Source organism: Heterodontus francisci, chromosome 26, assembly GCF_036365525.1.
Source record: "Heterodontus francisci isolate sHetFra1 chromosome 26, sHetFra1.hap1, whole genome shotgun sequence".
Classification (NCBI taxonomy): Eukaryota; Metazoa; Chordata; class Chondrichthyes; order Heterodontiformes; family Heterodontidae; genus Heterodontus; species Heterodontus francisci.
In genome coordinates this window covers 48112301-48124576 of record NC_090396.1, presented here as the reverse complement: position 1 = coordinate 48124576, position 12276 = coordinate 48112301, and the positions used below count along the sequence as shown (strand labels likewise).

Here is a 12276-nt window from a genome sequence, read left to right as displayed (position 1 = left end):
ACTGTGTACCAGTTTTGGTGCAGCATGTCTCATTTGCTGTTTTCTTCAAAATTGAGCAAGTAATCTGCGCAAGTATGTTTTTCTGTCTGTAACAGAGCTCTGATCCAAAAATCCCTTTTTTTTGGTTAACTGGTATACATATATGTGTGTGTGTTTGTGAGAGTGAGATGCTAAGGTTAAAAAAGGGGACTTTTAAAATTTAATGTTGAGACCTTAAAATTTTTAATCTGTGTATTTATGATTTACTTCATTACTAGTTAAAACTGGTTCTCTAATAAACCGTTCATTTTGTTGTTTGTTCAAGAAACCTGATTAGTGTGTTCTATTCTGGGAATAATAGAGTATATGATTGACCATATTTGTTAGTAGGAAAATTTTAAATAATATGTTGTGACCTGTGGAGAAGTGGGACTGAATTAACAGTGCACTCCTTGGTCATAACAATATCCCAATTCATATTTTATCCTGTTTTACCTTTCCTTGATGTAATGACAGGTAGTGAATGAGTGGTATATACTACTACTACAAATGTAGATTAAAAAAGGAAATTATAAAAACAAATATTGAGGGGTCGCCTAATTCCTGAAAGAGTAAACTTATTTGGGCTGAATTTTGCAGTTGGTGGCAAAGCAATGCACTTGCTGCTGACCATGAAGTAAGCCGTGCTGAGAGAGCTAGTGATCCCTCTGGTGAGAAATTAACCTCTATTGCCATGCAGTGGTACCGCAACTGATTACAGCGTTCTTTATAGGGGCATCACATACTGGGGCATGGAGCTGGAGGGATGGCATCAAGCTGTACAAGCAGCCAATCACATTGAAGGATTTTCACAAACAAGCAAAAATGGAACAAAAAGCATTAAAATAAAATCACTTTTGAAATTTTTACATACAGCAAATTCAAAATTGGGACGTGGGGTAAAGGTAGAAGCTAAAATTTCTGAAAAGAATTTATTATTTAAAAAATTAGCCTAAATAAACTACCAATTAATCATGGATGGGAGGGAGGTAGTGGAAGGTGGCACAGGGCAGCCTCTAATGGAGCCCTGAGTGATATCACAGCTTCAGGATTCCCGTGGTAATTTGCACATACTCGACATCCCGAAGTTGCGGTCGGTTTCAGAGGGGTAATGATGGCGAACACTGACAGTTCCCAGTCAACGCTGCCACCACCCACCCACACCCCCCCCCCCCCCCACCTCCCCCACCCCACCAGCACCCCAGCCCTCCACAAAGTCCAGGCCATGTATCCTGGAAGTCTAATTGAACAAGGGAGCCCGGCATAAACAGCATTTGCATCTGTTTGATTCCTGATAGTCTAATGGGGGAAGTGTTTCGGTAGCTTCCACATAGTGCGTGTTCAATCCATGAGGCGCAACTCAAAATGTTCATGCACATGATCTTCAGTCCAGGTAAGAATTACTACTATTTTATGTTCTTATACAATTCACATATTTAGGTAGTGGAATCATCTTCATGAATACAGAAAATTTGGATAGTTGAAGCCAGAGCTGTAACCGCACCTATCTGAATTGGATGTGGGTAGAATTTATAATGTCAAGTTAATTCAGTTCAATGGACTAAAAAAATCAGAATTTGCCTAATTGGGATTTTAAGGTTTTTTTTTACCGGGCTTGGCTAAGATTCTATGCAGTGAATTAAACCTGCTGAAATACCTGTCAACGTTGGGATTCCGACTCAGGCCTTCCATGTCAGGATTTAGTTTTGTGTTGATAGATAAATTTTGCTTTTTGATGAAATAAACAGTTTGCACTTTGAAGCAGTGAAATATTAACGGTGAAAATAATCCCCAGCGTACATCTAGAAAATCCTATTCTGGATGATACAGAAATTCCAGCTATGAGCAGTGCAAAATGATATTGATTTTTTTTCCAGTTGTCCTAGTAGCTCAAAGTTTCTATACTAGAATGAGAATGGATTGTTATGATTGAATTGGTATATTTAGTGAACTCAACTGTCATGTACTACAGCTGGTGATGCTGAGTGTTAAAGTAGGGTACAGTTGTGCATGAATTACATTCATTTTTTTATTTTCATCAATGCCACTTTTACAGTTGTAAAGTTTGGAATTTCATTTTTTGTAATTTATAGTATAAGTCTGAAAATGCATTGAAAGGGTTACTATCACACTTGGACTACTGTGCACAGTTCTGGTCTCCATATTATTTAAAGAATATAGAAGCACTGGAGAAGGAGCAGAAAAGCTTTGCAAGAATGATACCAGAACTGAGAGGTTATAACATCAGTAGAGTCTGAACTGGCTTGGGGCTCTTTTCTCCAGAAAATAGAAGACTGAGTGGTGACGTGATAGAGATCTTTAGGTTATGAAATAGTTTGATAGATAAAATATTTCCATTCCTGAAGGAGTCCAAAATTAGGGAACATAAATATAGGATAGTCACCAATAAATCCAATCAGAAATTCAGGAGGAAGTTCTATAGCCAGAGAATGGTTAGAATGTGTAACTCGCTATCACCAAGGAGTAGTTGTGGTGAATAATTTAAGGGAAAGCTAGATAAACACATGAGAGAGAAAAGTTAAGTTATGCTGCTGAGAGTAGATGAAGAAGGATAGGAGGAGGCTCAGGTGGAGCATAAACACCAACATGGACCTGTTGAGCCAAAAGGCCTGTTTTTATGTTGTAAATTCTACATAATCTGAAATCAAGCTTTTCTTCCTGATCAGATAATGCAGCTGTTGGTGAAAGGCAACAAGCAGAGAACGCAGGAACCCACAGCAGCCAACAAAACCTCCTCCCGATCTCATGCTGTACTGCAAGTCACCGTTAGGCAGAAGAGTCGCATCAAGAACATTTTGCAGGAGGTACGAGTTGGACGTCTATTCATGATCGACCTTGCGGGATCTGAGAGGGCTTCACAGGTACGTCACATGGGTCTCACAAATTCACGTGAAGGTTATTGGAACAAATTAGACATTTATGTAAATATAACATTTTAAAATAATGGAAATCTAATGTTCTCATAGCTGATATTCTTGAAAAATGATGTACACTAATCCCCACACCCACATTAAAGGCATCACTGAGTCCCCTCTAAGTGGACAAGAAATATTATATTGGGTGGAGTTGTTACTGGGCTCAACATTAGAAATGCGATTATTATAAACTTGCTTTGGGTTTTATTTTGATACAAAAATGGTACAAAGGTACAATGGATTCCTGCAGTTGATGCCCATATGGGGTTGCTTAACTGAATGAATGCTTTGAGTATTCTGGAATTCAAATAAACTGCCCAGAACCATTGGATTATGAGACTCAAACAGAGCAGCATTCAGTAAAATTTAAACTATGTTGAAATGGAAAAAAATGCTTTGATATTTCACTTTAATTTGTACCTGTATCAATGCAAGATTTTTAAAATCGATTATGTGATTGGGAAACAATTTTTCAAGTTTAGGAAACAAAAAGGCATTTCTTCCTCAACTCAACCAACAAACATGGCATTTCTTTGCTAAATGTAACCTGTTAACACTGTAAAATGAGCTGAAGCCTAACCAGAGGTAAATTATGAACTCAGGAACAAAATAAAGCAATTCTGTGACCAAAATTAAATACTTTTGGTTTGGTAGCTATTTCTTTAAATCTAGCCATAATAGATATGGAGGCTGAATTCCCAATGATCCAGCTCCACTGATGGAGGTGTGGCTGAGGTGTGTCACGCAAACTTATGAACGGGCCGAAGGCCATCATTTTCGGCCCTGAAAAGTGCCCAATCTACCTCAAATTACCCTGGACAGGTAATGTATGCCAAACATTTGAGCAACAGGTAAAGCTAGCTGTTTCACGCTGCTACTATGCACGAGCACTCGCAACACGTGTATTGTATGCCACTAACAGGATGCTGCCACTGAGCCAAAACACAGTGTCCAACATTAGATGTGATTCCGTGATTGAACAACATTTGCTAAATAATCCTCAGTGTGTTAAGAATTACGCTGACAACCAATTTAAGATTGTCAGTCAGGCTTGCAGTGTCGCACATTTGCACATACTGGAATCTACATATATGAATGCACAGGGCCCTGTTCTTTGCAGAAAGAAAATGTACAAACATTGCGCCTGTTTCAACTAAACAAAATAAGTGACAGCCATTCACTAGTTCATTCCTCAGGGCAATGCCTTGACAATCAGAGTCAAGCTGCCTGGTTTAAATTTCAAACAAAGCTTTGCAGTTAATTGTCAGTCACCGTAAACTGTGCATTTTCCATGGCAACGCCTCTACCAATTAGAGTTCACTTGCCAACTAATCAGCACTCTCTTCTCATATACTATAAAGTCATTATTTTCCCTTACATTGGTATTCTTGCGATTGTCCTGATGAGTGCAAGCCAGAAAGCTTCGGGAACATGTCTCTATTTTCAGCAATACTCAAATTTGTGGAGATCATGAGACTTGACTTCTGGAATGCTTTCGGTTTCAATTTGAACTGTTAAAAAAGCTAGTTTGCATCTTGACCTGCCAGAAGAGTACTAGCCCATCTTTCTCTTGAAAAGAAATCCTGCATCTTTGAAGAACTCCTGCATCCTTGAAGAAATCTTGCATCGGACTGTGTGATAACCAAAACCGTGTTGCTGATTCCTGCTGTAAGACCCTATTTTGGAGCCTTCTGTGGCTGCATCTCTTGGAAAGCCTATCCAAATGGATCTTCAACATTGCCTGGAAGGAACTGTTCTGGGAAAATCTTAGTGACAGCCACCTATTTGCATTTGGGACACCTAACCAACATAAAGGACATCTTTCCATACCTTCTTTTCAACCCATGTGTTTTTTTTTATTCCTTCTATTTCTTTGTAACAGCTGTAAACAAAAATTCCTTTTTTTTCCCCGGTTAACCGGTTGTGTATTGTACATGTGTGTATGAGGGCTCAGATAAATAAGGGGCTTTAATATTTCAATTTGTGTGTATGTTTCACTTCATTATTGGTTAAAACTTGGTTTATAATAAACTGATTTTTTTTGTAGACAAAAGAAACCTGGTTGGTGTGCTTTATTCTGGGGAAAATAGAGTATTTGGCTGACTGTTCTGGTAAGTGGGAAAATTTAAATATATGTTGTGACCTGTGGAGAAGTGGGACTGAATTAACAGTGCACTCCTCCCGCCTCGGTCGTAACACTAGGAAGAACCTGACAGAGAAGAGCTGCTCAGGTCTCCAGGTTCCAAGGGACATATCAGGTTTTCTCTGCAAGCTCATCAGTAGCATCTGAAATCAATCCATCAGGCATTCTGGGGCCTTTGGAGAGACCATAACAGAACCCACACCTGGCAAGAGTTTTTCTACATTAAAGGCATTATATAAATGCAAGTTGTTGGTGTAGCACTCGAAGTGCACTAGTTATTTTATTACGATATCACTACTTTCAAAGTTTAGAAAGGGATATTTTCTCAAAACTCTGGCATCAATTCTTGATGAATATGAATCAGACAGCTGTGCTGAGGGTAGGCAGTGGCGTAGTGGTATTATCACTGGACTAGTAACCCAGAGACCCAGGCTATTTCTCTGGGGACATGGGAAGGTGGAATTTGAATTTAATTTAAAAATCTGGAATTAAAAGCTAGTCTAATGATGGCCATGAAACCATTGTCGATTGTTGTAAAAACCTATCTGGTTCACTAATGTCCTTTAGGGAAGGAAATCTGATGTCCTTACCTGGTCTGGCCTACATGTGACTCCAGACCCACACAGCAATGTGGTTAACTCTGACATGCCCTCTGAAATGGCCTAGCAAGCCACTCAGTTGTACCTACACAGGACTACTTGCGTGCCAAACTGCGTAAGCAGCATGCGATAGAGCTAAGCGATCCCATAACCAATGGATCAGATCTAAGCTCTGCAGTCCTGCCACATCCAGCCGTGAATGGTGGTGGACAATTAAACAACTAACTGGAGGAGGTGGTTCCATAAATATCACCATCCTCAATGATGGGGGAGCCCAGCACATCAGTGCGAAAGATAAGGCTGAAGCGTTTTCAACAATCTTCAGCCAGAAGTGCTGAGTTGATGATCCATCTCAGCCTCCTCCTGAAGTCCCCAGCATCACAGATGCCAGACTTCAGCCAATTCGATTCACTCCACGTGATATCAAGAAACGACTGAAGGCGCTGGATACTGCAAAAGCTATGGGCCCTGACAATATTCCGGCAGTAGTACTGAAGAACTGTGCTCCATAACTTGCCGTGCCCCTAGCCAAGCTGTTCCAGTACAGCTACAACACTGGCATCAATCCTGCAATGTGGAAAATTGCCCAGGTATGTCCTGTACACAAAAAGCAGGACAAGTCCAACCCGGCCAATTACCACCCCATCAGCTTACTCTCAATCATCAGTAAAGTGATGGAATGTGTCATCAACAGTGCCATCAAGCGGAACTTGCTTCGTAATAACCTGCTCAGTGACGCTCAGTTTGGGTTCCGCCAGGGCCACTCAGCTCCTGACCACATTACAGCCTTGGTTCAAACATGAACAAAAGAGCTGAACTCAAGAGGTGAGGTGAGAGTGAATGCCCTTGACATCAAGGCAGCATTTGACCGAGTATGGCATCAAGAAGCCCGAACAAAACTGAGGTCAATTGGAATCAGGGGGAAAACCCTCCGCTGGCTGGAGTCATACCTAATGCAAAGGAAGATGTTTGTGGTTGTTGGAGGTCAATCATCTGAGCTCCAGGACATCACTGCAGGAGTTCCTCAGGGTAGTGTCCTAGGCCCAACCATCTTCAGCTGCTTCATCAATGACCTTCCTTCAATCATAAGGTCAGAAGTGGGGTTGTTCGCTGATTGCACAATGTTCAGCACCATTCGTGACTCCTCAGATACTGAAGCAGTCCGTGTAGAAATACAGCAAGACCTGGACAATATCCAGGCTTGGGCTGATAAGTGGCAAGTAACATTCGTGCCACACAAGTGACAGGCAATTACCATCTCCAACAAGAGAGAATCTAACCATCTCCCCTTGACATTCAATGACATTACCATCACTGAATCCCCCACTATCAACATCCTAGGGGTTATCATTGACCAGAAACTGAACTGGAGTAGCCATATAAATACCGTGGCTACAAGAGCAGGTCAGAGGCTAGGAATCCTGCGGCGAGTAACTCACCTCGTGACTCCCCAAAGCCTGTCCACCATCTACAAGGCACAAGTCAGGAGTGTGATGGAATACTTTCAACTTGCCTGAATGGGTGCAGCTCCAACAACACTGAAGAAGCTCGACACCATCCAGGACAAAGCAGCCCGCTTGATTGGCACCCCATTTACAAACATTCACTCCCTCCACCACCGACGCACAATGGCAGCAGTGTGTACCATCTACAAGATGCACTGCAGCAATGCACCAAGGCTCCTTAGACAGCATCTTCCAAACCCACGACCTCTACCAACTAGAAGGACAAGGGCAGCAAATGCATGGGAACACCACCACCTGCAAGTTCCCCTCCAAGTCACACACCATCCTGACTTGGAATTATATCGCCGTTCCTTCACTGTCGCTGGGTCAAAATCCTGGAACTCCCTTCCTAATAGCACTGTGGGTATACCTACCCCAAATGGACTGCAGCAGTTAAAGAATGCAGCTCACCACCACCTTCTCAAGGGCAATTAGGGATGGGCAATAAATGCTGGCCTGGCCAGCAACGCCCACATCCCTGAATGAATAAAAAAAAAAGTTAGCTTCTCGGTGGGGCTGTGATAAGCACATTAAAATTGGCTTCGGCATCATTATGATATGGAAAGGAAAATTTGGTCCAGCCTCCTGCTCTGTAATCTATCTACTAGAAACGTGTGTGTAAATATGTGGCTTGCAGGCGAGGGCAGCTATGATGCCTTTTGTGATTGAATATCCTGCTCTCTTTCAAGACTCATATGTTAACAGTTGAACAAGGTACCAGCGGGTACCTGGAGCCCATGAAACTGTATGCTGTTGAGGAGGGAAGGGAAGGAAGTATTTGGGGAAAAATATACATCTTTTCAACCAGAAAAAAATCTATACTTGTGATTGAAATTGCACTCTGTGGTAATTTTAGATCAAAATTGTTCCTCTGTTTTTCTTGCTGCAGTAACTTGTTAAACAAATTACTGTGTAACCAGGGTCATCTATGTTACAAGTCATGGCTTTGGCACCTCCATTAATTAATGTCAGCAAAAGAAAATACGATTGTTTAGATGGGTGAGTTAGATTTAATATCTGCACATTCGCACCCTGTTCACATCATTGGTTAGGAACGTTGGTGAGGAAACCATTCACTATGATGTGATGTCTAAGGGCCTTTATATTATAATCACTATAATTTGCTGAAATAATCTCCTTCCACTCGAGTGCAGAGCTGGCATTTTATATCATTTTCCATTGTGCTTTTGTGCAAAACCTTTTTAACATTTAAATAAGGCTATAATACACCTTTAGCTCACTGTAGCACAGAAGCCACCAATTATAGCTGTCGCACTGGGTAAAAATAAGGAATGGCTACCTACGGTGTCAGGAGATTGAGAACCCAGTGCACTCCAGTATTTAAAATATAGATGTACAGATCGTGGCATTGTTTCAAGCAATTTTTAAAACATGATTCCAGAAATAGTAATGCCTCTAAATGCTGTAATGAAAAGAAATCTTGGGTGCAGGTGCAGTAAATAGCTTTACTCTAATTGACATAAATGACATTGAAGGATAGAAAGAAATTGGGTACTCGGGCTGCACTAAGGCTGGTTCACACTACCATCTAGTGGCCATGGAAAGGAATATGGCTTTATTTTAAATTTAAGCAAAACAAAAGTGCTGGCAGCATCTGTGGATACAGAAACAAGAGCTAACATTTCAGGTCAATGACCTTTCATCAGAACTGAGAGAATATCTGAGTGTTTATATTTTATTATTTTCCCTTTTAGGGCTGCTATTCTGTATGGCAGGACTGACTAGTTGAACCAGTTTTGCTCTCAAGGTCAATTACGCTACTGTTCTTAAAAAAGTTTTCTTTCACAGCTTGTGGCCCTGCCAAGAACAAGTGCAATCCATGTAGTGAGAACAGGCTGGTACAGCTGTAGGTTTGCCACTGGCATAAAGGTTATGGTGGGTAGTCTTGGACATTTGTAGCTAACAATAAACAAATATTTCAGATGTGAATCACTTTAAAGATGTCAGGCTCTTAATACGATGTAATTTTTTTTTAAAATGTTCGTAGCTCCACGCAAATAACCTTTGCAGATTTTTTTTATTTCCAGCAAAATTATATTTCAAACAAACTTCAAAATATCTGGGTCAAACATTACATACAAACTGCTGATTTTACCTGTTATTTTCCATGGAATAGTTAATATTTGGATTGAAATTGATTAGTGATCTATAGTGGAATTTGCCTTTTCAAACCATCTTGTGCATTTTTCCTTCACATATCAACAAAGTATCTGGGTGGAGATTAACATGGGTACATCCTCCAGTGGTGTGGTTCCATTGATCTCCAACATATTCAAATGAAAAATAATTGTGGTTTTGTGATTACTGGGGGAGTAGTAGTTTCTTATTCATCTAGTGAATGCTTTGAATGTTGAAAGATCCCTTTTAATAAGCATATCCACATGGCATCACAATGATTGTGTAATACCCAGGGTTGCAATTGAAGGAATACAGGGTATATGATGTGTATCCACTTTTGGCTGGAAGAATGTGCTTACTCTGGGCTGCTGTAAATGCTGGCATATCCTCCCATGTGAAAAAGAGAGGTTGCGGCAAGATGACACGGCTGCTAAAAAGGCAGCAAGAGTTGGAGAGAAGGGAAAATTAGTAACCTGAGAGCTGTATGAGGTAAAGTCAGCTTTATTCTTTCCAGACTTCAATATCAATTCCAAATTGTACAATAAAAGCTAACTGTATCTCATGTACCAGTGTAAAGGGCCAAGAGTAATGGGGGCGGGGAAATTACTGAAATGTGTACAAGAGAGCTTTCTTGTTCATTGTGTTTCCTGCCCAATGAGGAACGAAACAGTGCTGGATCTAGTCCTGGGGAATGAAATGGGACAAGTGGAGCATGTTTCAGTGAGGGAGCATTTGGGGAACAGTGATTATAATATAATCAGTATAGTTATGGAAAAGGACAAGGAACAATCAGATGTAAAAATACTTAACTGAAAGATGGCGAATTACAGTCTGTTGTAAAGGGATCTGGCCTAGGTTGATTGGAATCAAAAATTGGTAGGCAAAACAGTGAATGAACAATGGGAGACCTCCAAAGAGGAAATAGTTCAGGTACAGAGTAGACACATTCCCATGAGGGGGAAAGGAAGAGCATCTGAAGCTATAGCTCCTAGATGACTAAATATATAGCAATTAAAATGAAACAGAAAAAGGAGGGTTTTGACAAAAAAAGGTTCATAATGTAGTAGATAACCAAGCTGAATATAGAAAGTACAGAGGACATCTAAAATACAGAATAAGGTACAGAGGAGACTGAAAAACAGAATAAGAGATGCAGAGAGTGAGTGTCACAATAGATTAGCTGCAAATATAAATGGGAACCCAAAGGTCTTCTATAAAAATCTAAATTTTGGAAGGGTGGAGTCAGTTAGGGACTAAGAAGGACACTGTCTTGTGGAGGCAGAGGGCATGGCTGAAGTACTAAATGAGTACGTTGCATCTGCCTTCAGTAGAGAAGAAGATGATGCCGCCAATGACGCACTAAAAGAGAAGGCAGTAGCGATATTGGATTGGATAAAAATATATAAGGAGGAAGTACTTAGGAAATTAGCAGTCCTTAAAGTAGAAAAGTATCTTGGGGGTCTGGATGAGACTCTTCCTAGGTTACTGAGGGAAGTAAGGCTGGAAATTGCAGAGGCTGTGGCTACAATCTTTAAATCCTTGTTCAAAAAAAGGGGAGAGGCCAGTCAGCTTGTTAGTGTGGAGAAACTTTTAGAGACAATAGACCAAGGCAAAATGAATTGGCACTTGGAAAAATATCAATTAATAAATGGAAATCAGCACAGATTTGTTAAAGGCAAATCATGTTTGACTAACTTGTTTGAATTCTTTGATGAAGTAATGGAAAGGGTTGGTTGGTGTAGTGCGGTTGATGTGTATATGAACTTTCAAAAGGTGTTTGATAAATTATCACATTGATAGACTTGTTAGCAAAATTAAAGCCAATGGGAATAAAGCGGCAGTGGCAGCATGGATACAAAATTGGCTAAGGGATGGAAAGCAGAGAGTAGTGGTGAATGATTGTTTTTTAGATTGGGGGGAGGTAGGTAGTGGTGTCCCCCAAGCGGTCAGTATTAGTACACCGTTCCTTTTGATCTACACTAATAACTTGGACTTGGGTATGTAGGGCATAATTTTAAAGTTTGGAGATGGCACAAAACTCATAATTGTAGTAAATAATGAGGAAGATGTGAACAGACTTCAGGAGGACTTAGACAGACTGTTGAAATCGCCAGATACATGGCAGATGAAATTTAACACAGAGAGGTGTGGTATGATACATTTTGATAGAAAGAATGAAGAGAGGCACCATAAACCAAATGATACAAATTTAAAGGGGATGCAGGAACAGAGAGACCTGGGGATTTATATACATAAATATTTGAAGATGACAGGGCAAGTCGAGAATTGTGTTGAAAAAGCATATGGGTTCCTTAGCTTTATTAATACTGGCATAGAGTACAAAAGCAAGGAAGTTATAGTGAATCTTTATAAAACACTGGTTAGGCCTCAGCTGCAGTATTATATTCAATTCTGGGCACCACACTTTAGGAAAGATGTCAAACCCTTAGAGATGGTGCAGAAACGATTTACTAGCATGGTATCAGAAATGAAGGACTTCAGTTATTCGGAAAGACTGGAGAAGCTGGGTTTGCTCTTAAAGCTGAGAAGGTGATAGGGAGATTTGACAGAGGTGTTCAAAATCATGAATGGTTTTTGATAGGGTAAATAAGGAGGAACTGTTTCCAGTGGCAGACAGGTCAGTAACCAGAGGACAAATTTAAGACAATTGGCAAAAGAACCAGAGGCAACATGAGGAACAAAAATGTTTATACAATGAGTTGCTGTAATCTGAAATGCACTCCCTGAAAGGGCAATGGAAGCAGATTTAATAATAATTTCAAAAGGGAATTGGAAATTACTTGAAGAGAAAATATTCCGAGGTCTATGAAGAAAGGGCAGGAGAGTGAGAATAATTGGATAGCTCTAACAAAGAGCTGACACAGGCACAATTGGCTGAATAGCTTCCTCCTGTGCTGTATTATTCTGTGATTCTA

At 40.4% G+C, this 12276-nt stretch overlaps 1 protein-coding gene across 1 annotated transcript in view; it reads left to right on the top strand.

Annotated features, from left to right (window-relative positions):
- Positions 1 to 12276, top strand: part of kif19 (kinesin family member 19) — a 226481-nt gene that overhangs the window by 175157 nt on the left and 39048 nt on the right. The window contains exon 7 of the mRNA XM_068058707.1: positions 2706 to 2900. Within this exon, the coding sequence (XP_067914808.1) occupies positions 2706 to 2900 (195 nt within the window). The remainder of the gene's footprint in view (positions 1 to 2705; positions 2901 to 12276) is intronic.